We start from the raw sequence: 23,425 nt of genomic DNA, 5'->3' as shown, positions 1-23,425 counted from the left end.
TCCATACACCTTGGGTCTTTTTAATTCTGTTCCATTGGTCTGTTTATTCATGTGCCAACATCACAGCTTTAATTATAGAGGTTTTATAATGTGTTCAATATTTATTAATAGTTATCCTACATATTTGGCTGTTTTTTATGTTAATTTTAAACCCCACCAAACTTTACCCTAGTACTTTTACCAAATTCTCATTAACTGTAGTAGTTTTGTATTTCTCCTCTATGCATTTAATTTGCTGTCTCTTTTCTAATTGCAGTGGCAAATAGCTCCAATACAACATAGTTATGGAAATCACAGGCATCTTTCTTGCTCTTACTTCTGATTTTAGGGGGAGTAATACCCTCTGAAATAAACAATTCCCCTGAAAGCCTGACTTTTCTGACATACATCTGGACATCTGCTAGATGATGATAGGTTTTTATTCAGCAGCACAGATGGATTTTCATATTTATTTTTACTTTACGGTTATTGTTTTTACAAGCCAGCTGAACCATGGCAAAACCCACTTACTGGTACTATATAAATATGTTTGTGTATTCTCAAGTTTCGATTTAGTTCCAATTTATTCACAAATAAATATATTTAAATCTAGAGAAAAATATTTGTGATTAGATTATTAGGGCATGGTACTTCATGGAATATACATTACTTAAGCTGTGAATAGAAAAGAGCAAGCTCTCTATAACAACCTTGAAACGCAGGTATGAATTTTCATTTTATGCAAAAATTCACGTTTTATTTTTTATTCTTACATTGGTGGGAGCTGATGTCAGGAACTAAAAGGCAAGCAGGAACTTTTGTTTCTACCTCTTAGCTGAACAATAATACACCCAATGTGGCATTTTCATTAGGCAAGACTTGCTTCTTTACATTTCACACTAGAATACAACATTACCCTTTTCTTGAATAAAATGACCCAGTTACTAAGGAAACCATCTTTGGAGGGAGTGTTTGTTTAATAAGCATATTTTAAATAAATCCTCCAGCAGGAAATGGAGAATTCATTGCCTTTACTTAGACTGTGTAAGTAAGTAGTTGTATGTCAAATTTATCTGTGCAGCTCACCAACAAACATTTCCTTATTGGAAACATCAATATTTCCGCATCACAGTTCCCAAAAAGACTGTGAAGTCTCAGAATTCTGTATCTCCTTTGGCTTGCTTCTCTCTTGATTCCACCCAGGCTTTATTAATGGTTCGCTTCATATCATCATCTCCATCTTCATAAATTTTCTTTAGAACATTCATTAATCCCTCACTAGGATCTGTTTCAGTGTCATAGGAGGGCTTTCTGTTAAAAAAACACACGCAATCAATAATGGAGGAATATATATAATGTATATGAAACATATAATAGTAATAATAATATATAGAATATAGAAATATATATAAATAATCCCATTTACTAACATTTTATAGGTATGATTACTAAGTATGAAAAGAGACAAATTAGGATGTAGGAAGTACATGAGTGGAGGTAAGAGGAAGACAGTATCCAAACATACTCTGACAATCAAAACATGCACAAATTCATCTTAAACGATATATAACAACTGCACTTAGTGCATCAAAGAATGGGCATCAAAAACGGTAAGGGAGACTTCCCTGGTGACACAGTGGTTAAGAATCCACCTGCCAATGCAGGGGACACGGGTTTGAGCCCTGGTCCAAGAAGATCCCACATGCAGCTAAGCCTGTGCGCCACAACTACTGAGCCTGCGCTCTAGAGCCTGCGAGCCACAACTACTGAGCCCACGTGGCCCACGAGCCACAACTACTGAGCCCACATGCCACAACTACTGAAGCCCACGCACCCTAGAGCCCATGCTCCACAACAAGAGAAGCCACCGCAGTGAAAAGCCCACGCACTGCAATGAAGAGCAGCCCCCGCTTGCCGCACTAGAGAAAGCCTGGGTGCAGCAACAAAGACCCAACACAGCCAGAAATTAATTAAATAATTTAATTAATTAATTAATTTAAAAACAGTAAGGGGTTATCTTGGGACTATGGGATTTTAGGTTAATTTTTAGCAGGAAAAGTAAGGAAATAAGCTTTTACTTTTCTAAACTGTTTTAATTTTTTTTAAAGCATGTTTCCTCATATAATATGAAAAACAATTTCACTGAGAAAAAAACAAACGTATGTTATATATGGACACATACTGAAGCTCATATTTTTTTTTAATTAGAAAAGCCTTCTCTCAAGCCTGAGATACATGAGTTTTGGGCCTGGTGGTATAAAAGCACAGTCCTCAATGTAGTCAACACTTCTAGTTCAATCCGTGTGTGAACTGGGCTCATTAACTTTATACTTCATTTTTCACTTACTTCATTTATTAAATGCCAGATTCTGTACTGGACCCTGGGGATACACTAACAATAAAACAGGTTCCTATACTCAGGTAATCCATTCTAGATTTAAAAGCAATTCCACACATAATGCCTAACACCTTAGCCAACCACATCCCAAATGCACACTGGCTATGGGAGGGAGGAGTGAGAGAAATGTGGATGGCTAATTGACTCAACGTAGTACATTACCACTGCAGGAAAGCAGAGGAATGTTTTAGCTAGGATGGAAGTATCTTTGAATAAACATTTTTCAAAATAGCCATTATTAAGCAGGATAAAAATACTCTCTTTTTCACTCTATACCAGTGATAGTAAAATTCTAACTATATCAGAAACTTCTGGGGAATTAAAAAACCATATATGGGTATCTGGGCTACTATGAAACTATTGAAATGGAATCTCTTGGAATGAGCACAGTACCTATACAGCAGCACCACTGGCCCAGGGTTAAGAACCAGCACAAAAGAACCAACCACAAGTACAAAGACCTCCTTAAAAAGCAACTTGCTAGATACATGCCCTCTTCGGGTGCCCTCTGACAAGTGAAAGCAGATATAACTGGGTTAGTCAGAGGACATTAGAAGGTAAATGGTCAAATTGCAGACTATACACCTCCATTATCGATGAACATCTACAACCCTAGCAAAGAATACATTATAATTCTTAAATAAATGAAAGTAGACTCACTCTTTCTCTTTGCATTCTTTTTCAACCTGAGTCAGGTAGTCCCACCGTGTGTTTTCTGCTTTCTTCCTACATAAGATAAGAACTGTATCTGTCTTGATCTGGAAGAAAAGTGGAAAACAGGTACAACTTAGAACACATGGAGATAAGCATGAATATTTAGAAAATAATTATTTACTCAATTACTCGAGTTACTGTTACGTACAGGACCCGTTTTAGGTGCTAGTAATACTTTTATGAATAGGCTGGAAAATCACACACAAACTGTAATTCCTTCAAATACTAGGTGCTATCAAGACAAAGAGGATGTTAATGAGTATTGGGGCAGGAACTTCACTAGGAAAGCCTCTCTGAGGTGAAATGTGAGCTGTGGCCCAAGCTCCAGGAAAGAGGGCCTTCCAGGCAGTTGACAAAGGAAGAGATGATTCTGGTATCTTTGAAAACAAGGAGGAGGAATGGCTGGATTTTGATGATTGAAGGAGAGAATAAAACAGTAAGAGGGGTCAGAGACAGGCAGAAAATCATGTAAGGCAGTATTGGTTAGGGAGTTTGGAGGTGAGTAAGCGGAAGCAGCGAGAATATACAACCCTTTCAACAATGATCCACGTAACTCTAGGACTCTTGAGTAACACTTCAACGTGTGGCTAGTGGACGAAGAAGGGAGCAGGGAGTCACAGTGAATCATTAAATTATACTCTAATATTACCTTTGAGCTGCTACACAACTATGTAAACACAGACAGCAGAGTGGCACATCCGTGGGCCAGAGGCATTAAACTTCATTTATTTACATTAGGGAGCAACAGAAGGATTATCTGAATTAGTGAAAAATATGAATAATACTGTTTCAAAGACAGTTTATTTCCATTTTGTAAAACAAATTATTATTCCCATTGTACAAATGAGAAACTGAGGTATAAAGTGATTAAGTGAGCTGCCAAAGGTCACAACTAATACGTGATAAAAATGGCATTAAAACTCAAGTCTCATTCTTAACCATTTTCAGTTTATTCAACACCCTCCTAATTCTAATGCAATATTCTTATAATCTATTTTCTAGAGCAGGAGCTGGCAAACTTTTTCTGTAAAGAGCTAGATAATTAGTATTTTAGGCTTTGTGGGCCACATGGTCTGTTGTAGCTACTTAACTCTGTCACTGAAACACAAAAGTAGCCACAGACAACACATACACAAATGAGCACTGATATGTTCAAATAAAACTTTATTTACCAAACAGGCAACAGGATAAATTAATTCTAGTTCATCTTAATTCTAAACTGGCCAGGTAATTTCATGAGGTTTCACAATATTATGACAAAAAATATTATGACAATTATGACAATATTACGACAAAAAAAGTAAACCTACCTTTTTTGAACTGCCTTCCACAGAGATGGGTTTCAAGAGATTGTTCACAATCATGGAGTAACTCTTCCCATTTAGATTCTTTACCAAAAGATCAAATGACCTACAACACAATAGTGAACACTTTATCTTTCTGGTTCTATGAAAGGTGCTCTTCAGTCGTTGTGGAAATAAAGCCAGTCTTACTTTAGGATGTGCACCTGGCCATCCCAGATGATAAGACTCAACCTTTAAAGCAGATATAAAGGATAATTTTAAATTTAAGCAGAATTTTAGAAACTGAAAAGAAAAGAACCCATAATAAGGCACTGTCTTCCCCATTATGAGAACTCACCTCTCTGTAAAATGCACCTGCACATTCTCAGCGGGGACTTGATGAACTCCAGTTAAGGTAATGTAGATTTTCACAAACTTATCTGACTGATCCCATCCTGGTAACAACAACAACAAAAAATGGACCATGAATAAAGTCTGATACTATCTCTGGAATAGCAAATGCACACAGCTCATAATAATACTCACTAAGATAAAAATCTAGCAATAGAAACATGAAAGAAATAAAGATATAAGAAACTTTTTAGATGGAAAAATTGAGCTTCAAAGCAGTTAAGTAATCTACCCAAAGTTAGGCATCTAGCTAGTGAAACAACCTAGATTCAAATCCAGGTTTACTGAACACAAAGCCCACGTTCTTTTTATTCCTTAGAGTAAGCAATATGATCGTTAAATACCTCCTTAATTGTAGCTCATTTCCCCTTTTTATGGAAATAATTTTGTCCTATTCCTAAATATTGATAATCTCCACCAAGCTGGATGGCTAAACATCAGCTTTGTCTAATCAGTATTATCTAATTCCATAAACATTTCTACTTCTCTAAGCAGTTCAACAAATGCTATCCTAGCTTCCTCAATTCCTTTCCCTGACAAAGCAGAATATAAACTTAGAGAGTCAAATTCATCCAAATCTGCCAATTTAATTAACCTACCAATATCTAGAAGTTATTTCATTTTTTTATTATCAAGCTAGTCTCTAACCTAGATGAATTCTGCTAACAGAAAATACACAAATGTCACATAAAAAGCACATCATATAATAAAATATATATTTATGTATTGTACTGTATGACTTTTTCTTACTTAGTCCTATAGAAATCTAGTGTTAATAAAAAAAAAAAAGATGTTCTAGAGGGTTCTGTACTTCATTTAGTTTCTTCCCATCCATTCAGCCCATCCTCCACATTGATAACTGCTTTTCCCTAAACACAAACCTAGGTTCCTAGTTACTATGCCAGAATCCTACCACCTTCAGACCAGCTTCCTATAGTCAATGAAGTACACAGCGTATCTCCTATAGTACTGCAATACATCACTTAAACACAACACACACACTGCTTTTTGCTATGACAATACCCAAAATGCATGATGCCTTTCACGACTCTACTCATGTCCTTTGCTCATGCAATTCCCTTCTTTTCGTCATACTTGCTGAACTCACCTTCTAAACTCAAATGTCTCTTCTAATTCTCCCTGCCTGTTCCTCCCCTCCAGCAGAATTACTTTATCAGCTATATTCTCATAATACTTTATAAATCTCTATTCAGTTAATGAAATATTTATTAAGTAATTACTGTGTGCTGGATATTGTGAGCACAAAGAAAAATAAGACTGTCCCTGCCCTCGTGAGAGCTCATTACTCAGACTTCAAGTTGCATTGCTTCCAAAATAAAAAAGTCTATAATCAATTTAGGGAAAATGGTATTATGACATTGTTATGGTATTAGTTGTATGTCTATGTCCCAGACACACCGTGAGCAGGGATTGGGTCTTGCTCACTGTTGTGTATCCACAAGTCCAAGTACAATAAAGGCACATACTAGGTGCTCAAAAATGTTTTTTGAATATAACTGGATTCTCCTCCTCAGTTAATATCGGTGGTTGTTTGGCAAACAGAAATGCAAAACAGGAAGAAAAACAAAACAAAAAGCTGTGTCCATATATACTGAATATATTTCAGAATAGGTTCCTTCTTGCTGCTACTCGTCATTGTACTAATAATCATCTTGCTCTCTTATTAATTAGTTAGCTTTTAGAATGCAGCATTTTCTTTTTAATCTCTTAAAAAGCATCTTATTAAATAAGAACTAATGGGTCTTCTCTTTCAAATCACCAAAAACAAACACTCAAAACTATTAAAAAATTGATTTTGTTAGTGGGTCACTACTAAGGAATACGTTGCTCAGAGGCAGAAAGAACTGTATAGAGCTGTATGTAGGGGCGAGTCATACCATAATTACTGATTTTCACTGTATATCCTGTCGTAATAGGAGCAACCACAGCGGCTGGCTTTTCATTTTCCAGAAGTTCTGCTTTCCTCTGTGATTTCTGCTGCATCTTGTTCTTGATTTCTGTCTCAATCTTGGATTTTTCAGCTGTCAGGGCATCACGTACTCTTTTTCTAGTGGCTTTTTCCAGCAGAACCTTCACCTCTTCTAGATCTTTCTGTAGCTGTGTTAAAATAAAAGCTAAGTTAGCTATGATAAATAAGACAATAGTTGGATATTGTGCATATTGGTCATTTCAATTTACTGAATAAGAGCTAAGAATAGGAGGTTCATTTAAATTTCCTAGGGTTGGGTAGCAACAAGGATTCTTTCCTCCAGCCTATTGAATTGTAAATAACTCAACATTCCTTTCTTTTAAAAAGGAAAACTTAATCTTGAAGTAACAGTAGGTAATCAAACCAAATTTTTCCAGTTTGGTAGACTGTTATCTGCCTTTGTTTTAAAACATTTTATTTACAAGATACAAGTGTGATTTATAAACATTTTCTGATTGTAACATGAAGAAATCCAACAAAAGGGAATTGTGGATTTCCTTGTAACATCCAGTCCTAGTCATCAGATATTAGGAATTTTTTAAATATTAAAATAAAAGAGATGAGTACATAGTTAAGTGCGGTGAAATGCTACAGCAACTTGACTAAGGTAATACTCTACTTTCCCTCAGTGATCGGTCCTCACTGACCTTCCTACCCCAAGTAATACACATAAGAAAGTTTAAATTTTTAAGACAAAAGGTAAAAAAATAAAGACATATTTCTTCTTCTAAGAAGTTAGACAACTTCTTAGTTCTAAAGCTCCTGGTTAATTTTACTGTCAAGTCTGGGACTTGGTTGCACAGTAGAGGATAAAAACCTGGACAAACAATCCAACATGCAATGCACTCCTGGATCATTGAAAAAGCAACCTACATTGCCTACCCAAGTCTATTTCTATAATCTTCTAGAGACAGAGTCAACATTGTATTAAGTTTAAGAGTTAAAGACACTGTTAGAAAATTAATGGGCTTAAAAACTTTTTCCCAGTTACCCTCTGACTTACTGCAAATGCATGAGATCTTTATAAACAAGGGATTCATTTCTCTTAAAATGACTTTACATTCTGGCTTGATACTAGCTAGCAATCTGACAGGAATACTTTGACATTATAGCCTGAGATCATGTAAGGCTCAATATAAAAATCTTTAAATGCTTGATAACTTAGTATAATATCCAAAGTACAGCTTGAAAGTCTTTAGATTTCTTGAGTCTTAGAAAATGCAAAACAGAAAAACAAATGCTTTTCTTTTATCCCAAGTCTTTTATCTCATTTAACTCAGATGCCCTTGTTTCACCTATCTGTAACTGCTAACTTGGTATAAAAAGTCCAGCTGTGCCCAGTCTCCTGCCCAAATTCTATCCCCACCTCCCAAAACTCGTATTACTAAGAAAAAAAAAATGCAAACTCATCTTTCAAGCATAGAACCAAGATGCTTTTAGTTCAAAGCAATCTTTTTTGTTATAATGGCTTTCAAAATTCACATTCATTCTAATAACAAGATGAAAAAAAAATTAAAATGTTAAATGAGTATATTTTGTTTCCAGAGTAAGGATTTAGTTAAAAAAAAAAAAAGAAAGTAAGTAAACGTATAAAGTCTAAACAAAAGGTTTTACTTCTTGACTGGAATAGGAATCCTTTTTCTAGGAGACTCAGAAGAGAACTCTGAGAATTAAGCAAGAGATCCCCAGGCCCTCTTTACAGCCAGTCTGGCTCTACAGTACTACAAAAATAAGATATCCACTGTAGGTCTGAAGCAATTTACAGCAGGCCTGTTTAAGGTAATTCCTCAGTTCTTCTCTGTTATTTGCAGATCTGAAACCAGTAAAATTGATCCCTTTGGTGCTTTTCCTGTACACATATTTAAGATGCCTTAGATGCAGCATTTCTTACCTAATTTATCTAGGCATTCACTTGTTTTCCTTATGCAAAATCACACCTCCCTTTTATCCCTATCCATAAACACATTAAAGCTTTCTCTTCTATTTCCAAATTCCTCACTAGGAAGCAGTAAGACCAAAGTGCCTCAAAATAGGCAAAGACCTTGTGCAGACATTTCTCCAAAGATAGACAAATGGTCCTCAAGCGCATGAAAAGATGCTCAACATCATCAGGCATTAAGGAAATGCACATTTAATCCACAGTGATACACCACTTCACATCCACTAGGATGACTAACAACAACAACAAAGTCCAGCAAATAACAAGTGTTGATGAGGATGTGCAGAAATCGGAAGCTTCATACACTGCTTGTGGGAATGTAAAATGATGCACTTTGGAAAGGAGTTGAGCAGTTTCTCGAAGTTAGTTACCATATGACCCTGCAATTCCACTCCTAGATACATACGCAGAGATTTGAAAACGTATATCCACATAAAAAGCTGTACACAAGTATTCATAGCAACACTGTTCATAACAGCCAAAAAGTGGAAATCATCCAAATGTCTATCAATTTATGAATAAACAAAATGTGGTATATCCATAAAAAGGATTATTCTGCCATAAAAAGAAATACATGTTTCACCATGGATGAACTTGAAAACATTATGCTAAGTAAAAGAAGCCAAAAAGTAAAAGGCCACACATTGTAAATCTCCATTTGTATGAAATGCTCAGAACAGGCAAATCCATAGAGACATAAAGTAGACTGGTGGCTGCTGGGTGGGGAGGAGTAATGGGAAGTGACTGCTTAATGGCCACTTAATGGGTTTCTTTTGGGGTTGATGAAAATGTTCTCAAATTATATAGTGGTGATGATTGCACAACACTGTGAATATACTAAAAAGCACTGCACTGTACACTTTAAAATGGTTAAAAACTGAATTTCATCTCAAACAAACTAAAAACAGTGTCCCTAAATGTATACACCACAATTAGAAAGCCCCTTGCTTTGAAGAGGATTAATACTGAACACACCAAATGTAGGACTGTAAAGTCACTTCAGAGATTCTTTCCTCAGAGCTCATGGTACCACAAGGCCAATCTTTAACACCTAACAAACTTGTGGCAAGTTATCCAGAATAATACTTACACACACACACATACTTTTTCTTCATTTAATGCAAATTCTCAGACTTAAAAAGTCAAATGTGAGATTTCCCACTCTTGTTCATATTAAGCAAAAAGATTTCCGGAGAACAAATCTAGTCAATGGATACCCAACACTTTACTGTGAATAACAACAGTACTGTCATCTTAAGTCAAAAAAAGAGCAATCCAAGTTCATTATTCCCAAGCTGTAACTGTGCAAACTAAGTCTCCAAAAAAGTAAAGCTGCCTCTGTTTAGAGTTTAAAGAGCTTAAAAGAGAAAAAGCTATTTCCCACCACTAGTTACAACTAACTTTCCAATCTATTTATTTTTAAAAACGCCTATAGCAGATTGTTTTTGTCAAGCACTCCTCTGAACATTTAGAACTATTACTTGGTCTTTACAACCCTATGAAAAGGATACTGTGGCCCAGAGAAGCACCATAACTTGCCCAAAGTCTGTGTAGAGAAAAGATGACTAAGAGAATTTAAGTGCTGGGACTGAAGACTTCTCACCTTCCAACTGCCCTCTACCATAGAACGACACTCAGGTTTTGTAATCAGCTTTAATTTAACAACGCTTCACGTCCTCAGGCTAGTGTAACGCGGGCGGAAAGGGCCTGAGAATAACGTGAAGGTGACCAGCCCTCAGGTCCACCATCGGACCTACCTGCCGCCGGGAACCACGACACCCGCCCCCGCTCACCTACGCCGCCGACCAAGGCTGAGCCGCGGGCGTCGATCGGCAACTTTCCGGGGAAAGCGGAGGCCCCGAGGCCCGCAGTGGCCGGGTCGGCAACGGGGCGGCTGCAGCTGGGCGGGTGGGAGGCCGAGGGGAAGCGCGGGAACCCGAGTACGCAGGAAGGCGGTCCGACAGGCAGGTGCCGCGTGCGGCCGCTGGGCAGCTCCGCACGGGAAACGGCGGTGGGGCGGGAGACGGAGCGGAAAGCTCCAGCAAGGCCGAGCGAGGAAGATGAGGCCGGACCCCTTACCTCCTCCACAGTTGAAGCCATGGTCGGGCCGCGTCAGGGAAGGCCCCAGCTGCAGCGGCGCAGGAGCGAGAACAGGAAACGCCGCACCGACCGCGCTCACCCCGAGCGCAGACCGCACCGGCACCAGTCACAGTGGCCGCGGCCTGCGAGCACACCCGACCCTGCGCGAGATCTCGGCCCGCCTCCGGCACGCGATGCCTCTGGAACCTTCGCGAGTCCTTCGAGGCCGCCCCCCGAGCCCAAGCACCGCCTTCAGGGCTCGGCCCCGCCCCGCCTCGCCTGGCCCCGCCCACCTCGCCTCTTAGCAACGCTCAACTCTCGCGATCAAACCGGAAGTTCGAGAAGAGAAATGCCTCTACCTCCACGCCCGGGCAACTGTACGTAGTATACTTTGACCCCGTAGGTCCCGGCTGCGCAGTCGCAGCTCAGAACCGCTGCTTTCCCGTACCATAACCCAACCCCGGAAATTACGCACTGATCTTCGAGGGTCCAAGCCGGAAGTTGACTAGAGAGTCGGCTGTTTCCGTGCTCTCTAGGACCCAGTACCATCGAGCCGGCCATGTTGTGTAAAGTTGATCTGTGAAGTGCGAGAAAAGGACAAAAAAGGGGAGAAAAGGAAGCCTGTTTCTGCTAAGACGGGACAGAATGAGAACGTTAAGTCTGCCGGGTCCTGAAGGGAACAGTTTTATTTTCAGTGACTTCTGACGCTCTGGAGACGTCATGATTTAGGCTGTACGACGTGGTGACGTCATCATGGATTGCGGGAGGAGGTGGGGTTGCGTTGGCCATGTGACGGGACCCAGTAGCCCCGCGGGGGAGTAATATAGCTAATATAGCGGGCACCTCCATGTGTCATCGCATTTGGGGTCCCGCTTTCCCCTCCTAGACTGTTGAATGACTTTCCTAGTACCTTCACCGACCATTGTGCGAGTCTCTAGTTGTCACCCAGGTTTGGATTCGGTTTAAGTGAGCCTATTCGCCAAAGAAAATGTGGGCTGAGCTTTCCTGGGGCTGCCTTCTGCTCCTGGTCTGGCTCCCGCAATCCCGCTGTGTAAGGCCCTTGAGAACCCCCCTTTTCAGACTATTTTAGCCTCTGGCCGACTGAAAACGTCTGCAGCCCCGTTGAGAACATAAACAGTAACCCCGGAGAAGTCAAATAGCCCACACTCAGCTTAATATATCGCCCGCGGTAGCGATTAGAATCAGCACGTCAGAGGAGGAAAAAAGGACTAGAAAAAGGCAGGCTGACCATTATGGTAGTAAAGAATCTGAAGTACAGCGCAAAAACAAATTACAGCTACGTACAACGTGCATGAATCTCAAACGTGACGTTAAAGGGAAAGAAGCCAGACAGAGAAGTTCTTCTCTTTTGGTTCCATTTAAATGAAGTCTAAAACTGCGAGACGTTCAAAATCGGGTTAGTCTTTCCTTAAGTGGGGAGGACAATGACAGAAAGGAGCCACGAGGGGACTTTTGAGGTTCAGATAACGTTCTGTTTCCTTTCTTTGGATGCTGGTTACAGATGTGTTCACTTTGTAGAAATTTCAGTGAGCTGTAATTTGTGTAGTTTCTTTTGTATGTTATAGTTAACTAAAAGTTATATTTAAGTAGGCCCCGGAGGGAATTTTCCAGAGATGATAGAAGTGTTACACTGATAAATGCTATTGTCAGAATTCACAGAACGGGGACTTTCTGGTAGTCTAGTGATAAAGAATCTGCCTTTCAATGCAGGGGACGCAGGTTTGATCCCTGGTCGGAGAACTAAGATCCCACATGCTGCGGGGCAACTGAGCCCGCGAGCCTCAGCTAGAGCCTGTGGTGCTGCAAACTACAGAGGCCATGCCACAACTAGAGAGAGAAAATCCATCCACATGCCACAGCTAGAGAGAAACCCTCACACCACAACGAAGAGCCTGCGCTGCAATGAAATATCCCACATGCCGCAACTGAGACCAAAAAAAGAAAATAAAAAAGATTTAAAAAAGAGGCCAAGAAAATAGTTTTTTAAATGTATGCTGTCTGTAAATTTAAAAAAAAAGAATTCATAGAATGAACTCCTAAGATCTGTGCATTTTGTTTAGTTATACCTCAAGTTTTTAAAAAAGTGTCTAGAGAGTTCCCTGGTGGTCCAGTAGTTAGGACTCCCGGCACTTTCACTGCCGAGGCCAGGGTTCAATCGCTGGTCGGGGAACTAAGATCCCACAAGCAGCACAGCACAGCCAAAATAATAATAATAAAATAAAATACGCCACTTAAAAAAAGAGTGTCTAACTGGAAGCCTGGAATTATTTAGGTACTTAATTAAATAGGAACAAATATCCCAGTCCACTGCGTGAGAGCTTGACCTAATGCAGTGATTTTTAAATTTGCTTGATTATGCACCTTGGGCAACTTCTCCGCCAGATATCCTAAAGCCACAGGTTTTAAGTACCACCTGTTACCAGTGACTCCCAAATCTATACCTTCAGTTCTACCATATCTCTGAGCTCCAGACTCTGCCTTTGCTTCAATGTCTGATAAGCACATCAAATTCAGCTTGTCTGAAAAACAAAACAACCAAAAAAAACCTCCTGATTTCTCATCCTCGCACACCAAATCAGTTCTTCCAGTTATTCTCCAGCTCTGTGAATGGTCACCTCATTTTCTTAATTGCTCAGGCCAAGCATACTTGAGCTCTCAAGTCATACTTGAGCCTTCAATTTCAGGTCCTACATCCTATTCTCTGGCAAGTCTTGCTGGTTTTATCTTCAAAATATAATGAGAATAAAATCACTTCTCTCACCTAATCTGTGACAAAGGAGGCAAGAATATACAACAGAGAAAAGACAGCCTCTTCAATAAGTGGTGCTGGGAAAACTGGACAGCTACATGTAAAAAAATGAAGTTAGAACACTCCTTAACACCATACACAAAAATAAACTCAAAATGGATTAAAGTCCTAAATTTAAGGCCAGACACTATAAAACTCTTAGAGGAAAACATAGGCAGGACATTCTTTGACATAAATCGCAGCAAGATTTTTTTGATCCACCTCAGAGAGTAATGGAAATAAAAACAAAAATAAACAAATGGGACCCAATTAAAAGCTTTTGCACAGCAAAGGAAACCATAAACAAGACAAAAAGACAATCCTCAGAATGGGAGAAAACATTTGCAAACAAAGCAACTGACAAAGGATTAATCTCCAAAATATACAAACAGCTCATGCAGCTCAATATCAAAAAACAAACAACCCAATCAAAAAATGGGTGGAAGACCTAAATAGACATTTCTCCAAAGAAGACATACAGATGGCCAAAAAACACAGATGCTCAACATCACTAATTATTAGAGAAATGCAAATCAAAACTACAATGAGGTATCACCTCACACCAGTCAGAATGGCCATCATCAAAAAATCTACAAATGGGACTTCCCTGGTGATACAGTGGTTAAGAATCCGCCTGCCAATGCAGGGGACACAGGTTTGAGCCCTGGTCCGGGAAGATCCCACATGCCACGGAGCAACTAAGCCTGTGCGCTCTAGAGCCTGTGAGCCACAACTACTGAAGCTCACGTGCCACAACTACTGAAGCCCACGAGCCTAGAGCCTGTGCTCCGCAACAAGAGAAGCCACCACAATGAGAAGCCTGCACACTGCAATGAAGAGTAGCCCCTGCTCACCGCAACTAGAGAAAGCCCACGCGCAGCAATGAAGACCCAACGCAGCCAAAAATAAATAAACAAAATAAATTTTAAAAAAAAAGATGTTTAAAAAAAATTACAAACAATAAATGCTGGAGAGGGTGTGGAGAAAAGGGAACCCTCTTGTACTGTTGGTGGGAATGTAAATTGATACAACCACTATGGAGAACAATATGGAGGTTCCTTAAAGAACTAAAAATAGAACTACCATATGACCCAGCAATCCCACTACTGGGCATATACCCTGAGAAAACCATAATTCAAAAACACACATGCACCCCAATGTTCACTGCAGCACTATTTACAATAGCCAGGACATGAAAGCAACCTCTATGCCCATCAACAGAGGAATGGATAAAGAAGATGTGGTACATATATACAGTGGAATATTACTCAGCCATTAAAAGGAATGAAATTGGGGAATTTGTAGAGATGTGGATGGACTTAGAGACTGTCATTTGGAGTGAAGTAAGTCAGAAAAACAAGTATCGTATACTAACGCACATATGTGGAAAAATGGTATAGATAATCTTATTTGCAAAGCAGAAATAGAGACACATATAGAGAACAAACGTATAGATACCAACGGGGCAGGGGGGGTGGGATGAACTGGGAGATGGGGATTGACATATATACACTATTGATACTATGTATAAAGTAGATAACTAATGAGAACCTACTGTAGAGCACAGGGAACTCTACTAAGTGCTTTGCGGTGACCTAAATGGGAAGGAAATCCAAAAAAGAAGGCATATATGTATACGTATAGTTGATTCACTTTGCTGTACAGTAGAAACTAACACAACATTGTAAAGCAACTACATTCCAATTAAAAAATTAAAAAAAGATAAATTTCTCCCTTTCTACATCATACTATTAAGAAAGGTGGTTGCTACTCTGGACAAATTCTTTTTTAATTTCTAGTGAGTATAAAAGTGAAATTAAGTTTAAAAACACTGAAAACATTAAAAAGATATCAGACTCAAAATTTTAATTACCTCATTAAATGATTAAATTTAAAAAAATACATAAATAAAACCACTTGTCACAATCTCCACTGCTACCACCCGAGACCAAGACATCATTATTTTGTCTGGAGTTTTAGCCTCTTAGCTGGTTTCTCTGCTTCCCCACTGTGCCTTTACGATTAGTTTTCCACGGGGTAGGCACAGTAATCTTTTCAAATGATTATATCCCTTTGCTTAAAAACCTCCAATAACTTCCTGTTAGGCTTAGAATAAAGTCCAAACTCCTTACATAACCTGGAATGTTTTGCATGATCTTATATCTCACCTTTATGAGTTCCTTTATCTCACGGAACTCATCTCTCACCAGTTTCCCCTCTCCCAGGTTTAAACAGTGGCATTTTTGTTACTCCTTGAATCCACTGAGTTTGTTCTCACCTCCAGGCCTGTACCCTGTGCTTCCTTTCTGTCTGGAATGGTTTTCCTCCAGATCATCACAAACCTTTTTCTATCTTCCTTTTGTGACAGCATTTAAAACACCTCATAATTCCCATTCTTAAGGGTCAACAAATTCAATGCTGCTTCTCTCCAGCTGTATCCTATAATTGTCCTTACATCTATCATGTAGAAGCAAACTGACTCCTTGCCCTGCTACCATTAGGAGTAATTGGGTACATCAGATCCCAAAGTCAAGAAAAAAAATTAAGAACTTTGCATCCTGAGATAAATCAAAAACAAAACATCATCAACAAGACATACACACATCAGGGTCATTGTGTCTAGTTCTAGTCCCCCAAATAAATGAAATTCTGAACCTGAGCCTTTCCTGTAAAATTGGACTCCCTAAAATCAAACAAACACTTTATCTCTGACTTTTGCAATGCTGATGTCTAAAAATATGGATAGTAGTGTGAGAATTGCTGTTTTCCCACCATGAATAAACTAATTATAGACTCTATACTTGGAAACTGTGTAGTTTTTCCCTATAAATAGTTGTGATTTCTGTTTGGCGAGCTTGTTCTTCTAAAGCCTGAACTTCCTTGCAAACTTTCTTTGCAAGTAAGCTTTCAAAAGATTTTGCTCTGAGTGTCCCTTTGACAGTACTGAAACGTTTTGTTAAAGTATAATTTCAAAAAGGTGAAATCAAGATTCTCATGCAAATATAAAACGAATATTAACAAATATTTTATGCAATTCATTGCATAAACCATGAGGGTAGCAACAAGTTCTTAAAACTATCAAAAAGTACATTTGCACAGGTGGGTACTTTAGGCAATTTAACAATGGAATATTAGTGTAAGGTTGCAAAGTTAGACACAAACTAGTTAATGTCCTACAGGGTAGAAAACTATACATAACCTTTCGAGTCATCTATTCCACTGGAAAGAAAATAGGGATTTGCATCCCTACTGGACAAAAATCTACAGGTTAACAGGTAACTTCACTAAGTGTAGGGCCTTTAATCAATAATGAACAGTGAGTTCCACTTACTGTTCATGTCAAGACCACTCATGACCTCCTCACTGCCAAGTTCAGTAGGTATTTTCTGAATAATTTGACTGTTTTACTTTTTATGTAAAACTTCTCATTTTTTAAAATACTGCATAGGCCAAACAAAAGATGTCTGTGGCTAGGTTTGGACCGCAAACTAATTTTACACTCTCTGATTACTATTTTTTAATATATGCTGAATTCTAAGAGGAGCTGACTAATCTGGCATTCATTCGGTTCCACGGACACCCAAAACAAAATGCAAATTAGAACAAAATGCAAATCGGGATTCTCTGCACCCTGCCTTCACTTCAAGAGAGCCTCTGGAGTTCTGTTTGAATTATCTGATGTCACCCACTGTGCTGTACTCTGAAAGATGAGCAGCGGCCACCCAATCCAGGATTAGCCAATCAGATCTTTGCAAGATTTTGAAACTGGGACACTGAGATGCCAGCCCATCTCTGCTGGTCACTTGAAGAGAGGACATGTAAACTTGGAAGCTGTGCACTTAGAAGCAGGGGATGCCTCTTTTCAGAGACAGAAGCAGCAGCAAGCATCACCTGGCAAGACAAGCAGAAGAGCGATTATAAGAACAATTGCTTAGGTTCCTGATGGCATTCCCCCCTTGTCCCCGTGCCTCTTCAGGCCCAATGGTTTGGCCTTTGGTAGCTATGAGCTAAATATACTTTTTTCCTTTTAATTAATTGCCTTATTATTATTAAGCTAGCTTAAGAGAGTTTGTTACTTGCAACCAAGGAATCACTATAGAGAGGAATACAGGGCACTTGACTGTACCTGCTGTACAGGATATCATTTTGCAGGGTATAACCTGGAGCAAACTCCTGTATATTTCTTCTTGCTAAATTGACTAGAGTCTAGTGTCAGATAAGTTTTTCACAAACATTGGGTTCAGATGATTCAGAATAAAATCAACTAGAAAAAAATTAAAAAGCCATATGGATTTCAGAACAAATGTTTATTACTGCTTAATGGGGCCAAAGGAGCAACACAGAGCATTGAAAACATCACTGGCTCACAAAAACAGTCATCTTGCTACCTTCTCGGTTGCATTTGTTTATTTCACAAGGCTTCATTCACACATGAAAACAAGATACTAATCCAATTCAAGTTCATAACAATTATAAAAGTAAACATTTGTTGGGACAATGTACAATAAATTGCACTTTTTTTTAACAAGCATTACATTTACATTTATAGAGTGTACTATACATAATACATGGAATTATGGAAACATCTAATTGGTCAGTGTTGATAGACGAGAGAGGCTGCTCACTAATTTCTTTTGTAGTCAATTAGCACTGTTTGAGCTAATCAACTCCTTTATTCTGGAACCTGTTTTCACTGGAGAAGCCATGGGCAAAATCATAGAATTCATAAAAATAGATGGCACAGAATTTCTACTACCTCCTCAGCAAGGGAAAGGTAGGAGTTGAAAGAAATGACGTGGGGCTGACTGAGAAACTTTCTTCCTTATTTGAACTAAGGATTCATACATTATGCAAAATACCAAAAATAGAGAAACTGATGTAAAGGCTATTGGGATCTTGGATTCTGGGGCCATTTCCAGGCTTTATTCTTGTGCTTTCATGACACCAGAGTCTTGATGTGTTTATGTCCTTATCATTCAGTTTCCTATATTTTATTCCATATATAATATATAGTTATTAAAAGTTACATTTTAACAGAAAAGATTTTACATGTTAACTTACTGCCAGTGGAAAAGGAAAGTAACTCAAAATATTCATCTGCTACTCAATGATTCTTTTTTCTTAACGTTTTCAGAATACCACTAATGATAAACCAGGGGTGGAGGTGGTGAGAGTAGGACGTGTTGATGAACATGTTTTTATAGCAGGTAGCAAATACATTTGGAGATAAGCTTGACGTGTAGTCTTTTAGATGGAAGCTAAGAAGGAGACTTCTGACAGTTGACTGTAGTCACTAAGCTACTCATAAACATCCACTTTTCTCCTTACAACTCAAGATCATCATCTCCTATTGAGGTGCAGCCTGCACTGAAGTATTCATTTTGGTAGCTCTTGAAAGATAAGGAAATCCCTAAGGGCTTTGCCTGTATTATATGGAAGCCACTATGAGAGAGGAAGGATGTTTTGGAGCAGTTCCAGTTCAATGTGACAATCAGCATGGCAACTAGACAGAAAGAGTTTTATATATCTGGTAGTAGGAAACACAGGCCACTGAGCTGTGCCTGGCCTTCTGTATCTGATCGCCATGTACATATTCAGTTGCGTGGTACCTGGGTATACCAAAGAGGCAGGGATACTCCATATAAAATTCTACCGATCACACACACACACACGAATCTCACAGCATTCCAATCAAACAACAGAGTTTGTCCATGCTCTCATTTACCTGTAACTGAAGCAAGAGAATCGGAGCTACTTTAGAGTGGTTTTTTTTTAAGAGTAACTTATACAACAGAATAATCTTACTAAGTAATTTAAAGTGTTCTTTTCCAGAAAGATAAAACAAACAGGGTATCTAATTTTTTGAAAGCTTCTTTTTCTCTAAAAGGGTCTTGAAATCAGACAACCACCTTAGCAGAATAATGAGTAGACAGACTGATTTCAGCTCAAGAAAAAGAAAACTCAATCCCTTACATTAGTTACATATGTGATTCTCATCCTCAGTAACTAATCAATTCCTTTAAGGATCCAACTCTCATCTCTTGTGCCCTAAACTGTGTATTCTCTTGTTTTTCTTACTTTAGGTAGGAAATGAAGCTACGAGTTATTAACTAGAAAGTATTTTAAGAAAATGGAGTAAGGGTTTGAGAAAAATGAATATTAATACATAGTATAAGAGAATGAAATTTTTGAAAACAATGAAACAAGATAAATACTATTAAATACCCCAACATCAGTACAAACATTACTTTTCTACTTTATTATGGAAATTTAAGAAAGCCAATGAAGAACAAATTACTAACTTAATAGTTGGGAGAGAGGAAGAGAATCATTGGTTTCATGGAAAGATAGGGTCATAAGCCTATGTGACATTCCTACTAATGTTTCTGATAGGCACTCATATACAGACCATTAGGTCACTGAGAATTTATTTGCATTAAATTGTATGTAACTAAATATAACCAAATTGTGCCATGGCTCAGGATGTGGGAAGCTAGCAAACATATGCACTGCAAAATTCAGCTTGGTTTCTTTCAGCTTTAAGGAAATGTGTTAAGATTCTCAAGATATAAAAGCTAATGACTGAATTATCCAATTGAATTTCATTCTCTTAATTTATTCTGCAGAATTTAATGAAAGGAGAAATCGTCACTTCTCAGAATGTTGCAAATGTTGGATTTTTGGAGGAATGCTTTATATTATGTATGTTAGGAAAAGATGAAAAACACTCTAGAATATCTGAAAATTTCCTGGATATTTGAGCTGGTCAATCTCTTTCTAAAAGAAATCAAGAGAAGAGTAGCAATTCTCAAATATAATTCAAAAGAAGAGAAATTAAAACTAGCAGTTATTTAATGATGGAATGCATGAGTTTTCAAACAACACATGGTAGAGGGCATGGGGTCTGGGATAGTGCTATTATAATATTGTATGAATAATATCATACACCAACTTTTGAATTTTCTTTCCTTCTGCATTTGCTATTGCTACTTACCCAAAGACATTGCAGTGAGGGACAGTTTAGACTATGGTACCAATACACATACCCAAGTATGATATGGAACTGGAGAAGGAAAAAAAAAATCTATGGATGGCCATTATAATCTTTTAAAAGAGTTAAAAGAAAATGAAAAAGACAGATTTATTAAATGTTTGGAATATATGTACCTAGTTATTTTGTTTAAAGAAAAAAATGTAACGGGCTATGAAATTGAGCCAGGTCTACAGATAAGAACTGGACCTAGAGCTATTTCTCTCTCAACTACCATTTAAGGAAAATTATGCAATTTAGGCATTCTGTGAAATGTAAAAAGAGCTCTGTACAGTAGAATTATGAGGTTCACAAAACACAAAAGAACATCTTTAATTTAGCTAGCCATCTGATAAGGCAACTTGTACAAGGCTTCTTGGGATCAAAGCATAAAGTACCAGTAAAGCTAACAAATTATATTAAATGATTTACAGAAACAAGTACCAAGATGCAATTTTCTAGCCATTATATTTTGCAAAAAAATAAAAAGGAAAAAATATTAATTTTTCTAAACCACCACGTTGGGAATGTTAAAGTCAACACAGATACTCAGAATGCTATTTTCCTTTTGGGTGAAAGGAAATGAAAACTATGATGAGAGATGTCACAGGACAAAAAAAAAAAAAAAAGAATTCTGTAAGAAAAGTATTATTTGATGAGTGTAAAGAAGGGTAACAACCAACCACATCAGTTTTATGGGCTGTAGATGAAACGAACACTTACCGATGAAGGGGATTTCACTTTTTAGAGTTTAATGATTATTTTAGAGGAAAGGATCCATCATGAGCAACTTGTAGTACATGCTCCTGGAGTTGAGATGGCTCTTAGATGATTTTTTACTTCCAAGAGTGTGTTACTTTTAACTGCAACATATGGCACAGATGAGAGTCACTCTGGCACTACAGAGTTTGAGATACTTTGCAAAGAATATGTTCAACAGTGAAGCCAAGCATGAGTATCAATAAATGTTACTATACATAGCTGACAGTAGTTTGGTTGCTGTAAAGGACCAAAGCCCTCCAAAATAGCTTTAAAAATGGGAAAATTAGTTTTTCCCTTACCAAAGGATTTCCTGCAAGGACTATTTATAAAGACATGTTAAATATAGTTGAAAAAAATATTTCCATCAACTTTTAAACAATAGCTTTACCTTTCCATGAGATAAGCATTTCTATAAAGGTTTTATATGCAATCAAAAATGTTACAAATGCATTTGCATCTCTTCATCTAGGGGTACCAAGGGCACATTTTTAGGAAGCTACAGAAATCAGAAAAAGTTGCCTAATATTAAACTAAGATGATATGAAGCTGACTTCTATTTCCCATTTCGTAACTTTAACAAAGTTACAGTATATTAGTGTTTCCTTAGAAAGTATATGTCAACATTAAATGAATACTCTGTCCCTGGTTCTTCATTCCATTCTAAGCACAAGAGCTGTTCCTGGGCCTTTCTAGGCTTCTCTAGTGAAGGTTTCCTAAAGATGCAACTCATAATATCCACTCTGACGTTACATTTGCCAGAAGTCACAACTGTGTTCTTACTTAGGAACTCGCAATTCCCATGTGAAGTTCTTAAAAGGACCTGTTAGAGGACCAGGACCAAAATGATTTATTTTATCCTGCATTTATCAAAATCTCAGTTCTTTTTATCTAGTGTGTGTTTTCAATAGCCTATCTTATTCCATGGTTCTTGGCACTTCATTTCCAGATGTACCCAACAGAAAATAAAAATAAACTAATTGTCTTTGGGAACTGTTCAATCCCAGGTCTGTTCTTTCCTTTGGATAGGATTATCGCTATCCTGGGCATCACTTTCAGGAGGAAACCTGACAGTGGTCATGACTGGCCCCGCAATGTGCTTTATCTGAATAAATCCTGAAAAGTTAAGAGGTTTAGGTTGCAATCTTTTTTTTTTTTTTTTTTTTTTTTTTGCTGTGACAAATACCTGCCTATCACTTCAACCTTGGAATAAAAGACATCTCCATTTTTATGTAAGATAAAAATAATATGAATAATTAGTTCTAAATAAAAAGCATTTAGTTCTGAATTACTTATTTCCAACCAAACATCAGGCATGTAAAATAATGTGTAATACTACGATGGATCGGAACACAGTCTTCCATGAGGAAGCACAAAAACAGGTATTCAACATAAATCAGGTTAGTTTAAATAACATCCCTTTTTTAAAAGTGTCATACAAGAAAGAGTAAGAGCTACTGAAAGATCCTGGCTTGCTTTCTGGCCTCCTTTCCTTCCTTTTAAAGGGACACCAGGAATCATCCTGGGTTTCCGTTGCTTTGATCGTTGTGCTCTTGTACTTGGGTGAGGCCGGACCTATGTGCTCTCCTTGGGGGGCTGGGTGGCCTGTGGCGGCTGCAGTGGCTGCGTTCCCGTGGCCGTTTTGATAGAGTTAAGGGTTTTGCTAAACCAAGAGTTTTTTGCAGCTTGGATTTCATTCATAAGGGCTCCCCTCTGATGTTCAAGTTCCTAATTCAAGAAAGAAAATCATCTGAGTTATATAAATATCTTCTCTCTGCCAAAAAAATTAGAGTATAGCTTTTTGGAATCCGCAGGTCTACATAGCCGCATTTTTCCTCCTACAAAACCCAGGTGAGATTTAGTTGGCTTCTGAATGCAAGAAAAAAAATTAGAGCTGAAAGAGTTACCATTAAAAACCAGAATCTGTGCTTTCTCTGATCAGTGAAATGAAAGCTCATTTTACCCTTTTTTCCCTCTGCAACTTAGGTCCAAATCTAGGTTTATGCTGCAGCCTAAGAGAAGATGTTTAAAACC

At 38.1% G+C, this 23,425-nt stretch overlaps 2 protein-coding genes across 7 annotated transcripts in view; both read right to left on the bottom strand.

Annotated features, from left to right (window-relative positions):
• Positions 1-708: 708 nt before the first annotated feature.
• Positions 709-11,033, bottom strand: CACYBP (calcyclin binding protein). Of its 2 annotated transcripts, XM_007165358.3 has the most exons (7): positions 10,794-11,033; positions 6,684-6,903; positions 4,733-4,829; positions 4,585-4,626; positions 4,402-4,501; positions 3,038-3,135; positions 709-1,290 (listed from the first exon to the last, which is right to left on the bottom strand). In XM_007165358.3, exons 1-7 carry the CDS (start codon positions 10,812-10,814, stop codon positions 1,134-1,136), a joined length of 735 nt encoding a protein of 244 aa, XP_007165420.1. In that variant the 5' UTR covers positions 10,815-11,033; the 3' UTR covers positions 709-1,133. The 2 variants fall into 2 exon arrangements, with proteins under 2 accessions (XP_007165420.1, XP_007165421.1); XM_007165359.3 differs by lacking the exon at positions 4,585-4,626 and having other exon boundaries at positions 10,794-11,030.
• Positions 11,034-17,890: 6,857 nt separating this feature from the next.
• Positions 17,891-23,425, bottom strand: part of RABGAP1L (RAB GTPase activating protein 1 like) — a 706,627-nt gene continuing 701,092 nt past the window's right edge. For all 5 annotated transcript variants that reach the window (XM_057545595.1, XM_057545598.1, XM_007165354.3 and 2 more), the window contains one exon: positions 17,891-23,119. In XM_057545595.1, the coding sequence (XP_057401578.1) occupies positions 22,967-23,119 (153 nt within the window). In that variant the 3' untranslated portion in view covers positions 17,891-22,966. The remainder of the gene's footprint in view (positions 23,120-23,425) is intronic.

This window comes from Balaenoptera acutorostrata, chromosome 1 (assembly GCF_949987535.1).
Source record: "Balaenoptera acutorostrata chromosome 1, mBalAcu1.1, whole genome shotgun sequence".
NCBI lineage: Eukaryota > Metazoa > Chordata > Mammalia > Artiodactyla > Balaenopteridae > Balaenoptera > Balaenoptera acutorostrata.
The sequence above is the reverse complement of the archived record's forward strand: the minus strand, read 5'-3'. Positions and strand labels throughout refer to the sequence as shown.